Source organism: Apteryx rowi, unplaced genomic scaffold (assembly GCF_003343035.1).
Source record: "Apteryx rowi isolate R43461 unplaced genomic scaffold, aptRow1 scaffold_475, whole genome shotgun sequence".
NCBI classification, from domain to species: Eukaryota; Metazoa; Chordata; class Aves; order Apterygiformes; family Apterygidae; genus Apteryx; species Apteryx rowi.
Genome location: NW_020450733.1, coordinates 428243 through 429635, shown reverse-complemented (window position 1 = coordinate 429635; position 1393 = coordinate 428243). Strand labels below are relative to the sequence as shown.

At 71.9% G+C, this 1393-nt stretch overlaps 1 protein-coding gene across 1 annotated transcript in view; it reads right to left on the bottom strand.

The window, feature by feature from the left end:
- Positions 1–1103, bottom strand: part of LOC112972148 (25-hydroxyvitamin D-1 alpha hydroxylase, mitochondrial) — a 5270-nt gene extending 4167 nt beyond the window's left edge. The window contains exons 1-2 of the mRNA XM_026078263.1: positions 1095–1103; positions 989–1037 (exon numbers count right to left, since the gene is read on the bottom strand). Of these exons, the coding sequence (XP_025934048.1) occupies positions 989–1037; positions 1095–1103 (58 nt within the window). The remainder of the gene's footprint in view (positions 1–988; positions 1038–1094) is intronic.
- Between the last annotated feature and the right edge of the window lie 290 nt (positions 1104–1393).

The window sequence follows — 1393 nt, the reverse complement described above, 5'->3', positions numbered from 1 at the left end:
GCCGGCAGGCGCAGGCTCGACGGCATGGTGGGCGCCCGGCCGCCAGCCTCGACTGAGCCCCGCCGCCCCGCCGGGCACCTTTATAGGCACCCACGTGGAGCAAGGGGGGGCTGGCCCCGCCCCTTCTGGGCAGAGCCACGCCCCCTTGGCACATAGCCCCGCCCCTTCTGCGCAAAGCCACGCCCCCTTGGGGGGATCTGCATTGGGGATGCTAATCGGAGGGCAGGGGACACCCTGGGGTGGCAGCTGGGGACAGTGGGGTTTGGGGGTCCCCGGAGCGGGTTTTTTGGGGGGGGACGTGCCCTGCCTTCCCCGGGCGCATGTGCACACACGTGTGCACGCCCACGCACACGAGTGTGCCGGCTGCTGCCTCCCACGCTGCCTCCCCCCCCCAAAAAAAAACCCCGGTGGCAAATTGGGGTCCGGAGGCGCCACCAAAGCGGGAGGCCCCTGCCAGGGCTGGGCACGGCCCCGCAGAAGGGGCGGCCGGCGGGTGCCAACGCGCCCCCGCCTCGCTTGGGCACCTCTGCTCCACGCGAGGGGCCCAGGTGTCCTGCGCTGGGGCAGGAAGGGGGGGAGACAGAAAGGGGAGCAGCAAGCAGGGATGGAGCTGGAGGCGCCAGGTCCCCAACGGAGAGCGTCTCCCCGAGCCTGGGTCCCCGCAAGCAGCTCAGGCTGAGGGGTGGCCCCGTCCCCGCCATGGGGGGGGGGGTCGTGCCCGGTGGCCCATCCTCACAGGCCCGGGACAGGCGGAGGCCCGCGGAGCCGGCAAGGAGGGGCCCCGGGGGAGGGAGCGGGCCCCCCGGCAGCATCGCCCGCCTCTGGATTCTCGGGAATTACCAGCTTGCAACACAGGAAACGCTGCCGCTCGCGGTGGAAAACACCCACCACCACCCCCCGCGGGCCGCGGAGCCCGGGCAGACAGGGCCAGGCCCCGCCTGCACCATCAACTGCCCCCCGGGGGGCTGCCGGGGCCGGGGGGGCATGGGGGTGCTGGGACCAGGCTTGCCGGGGCTTTCCTTGGGCTCCCAGCCCGGCTGTTTGGAGCGGAATCAGCCCCGCAGCAGGGGATTTGCTCACCTTTCCCGGGAGGCTGAGATCATGCCTGAACCACTGCCAAGCGCTGGGGAAACTGAGGCAGCGTCCGGCAGCACCGACCGGTGCCCAGCCCCGCGCCCAGGGGCCGTTTGGGGCCCGAACCCTCCTGCTTCAGGGAGGGACCGGCAAAAAGAGGCAAAGAAAGGAAGGGGGATCCGGCCTGGTGCCCGCGGGGGACCCCGGGGCCGGGCGACGGAGCCGCTCGGCGGGTCAGAGGAGCCGGGATCAAACCGTGGCCTCTCCTGGGGCCACAAAGTCACTGTTTTATTCGGGAATTCAGAGCGCGCCCAAGCGC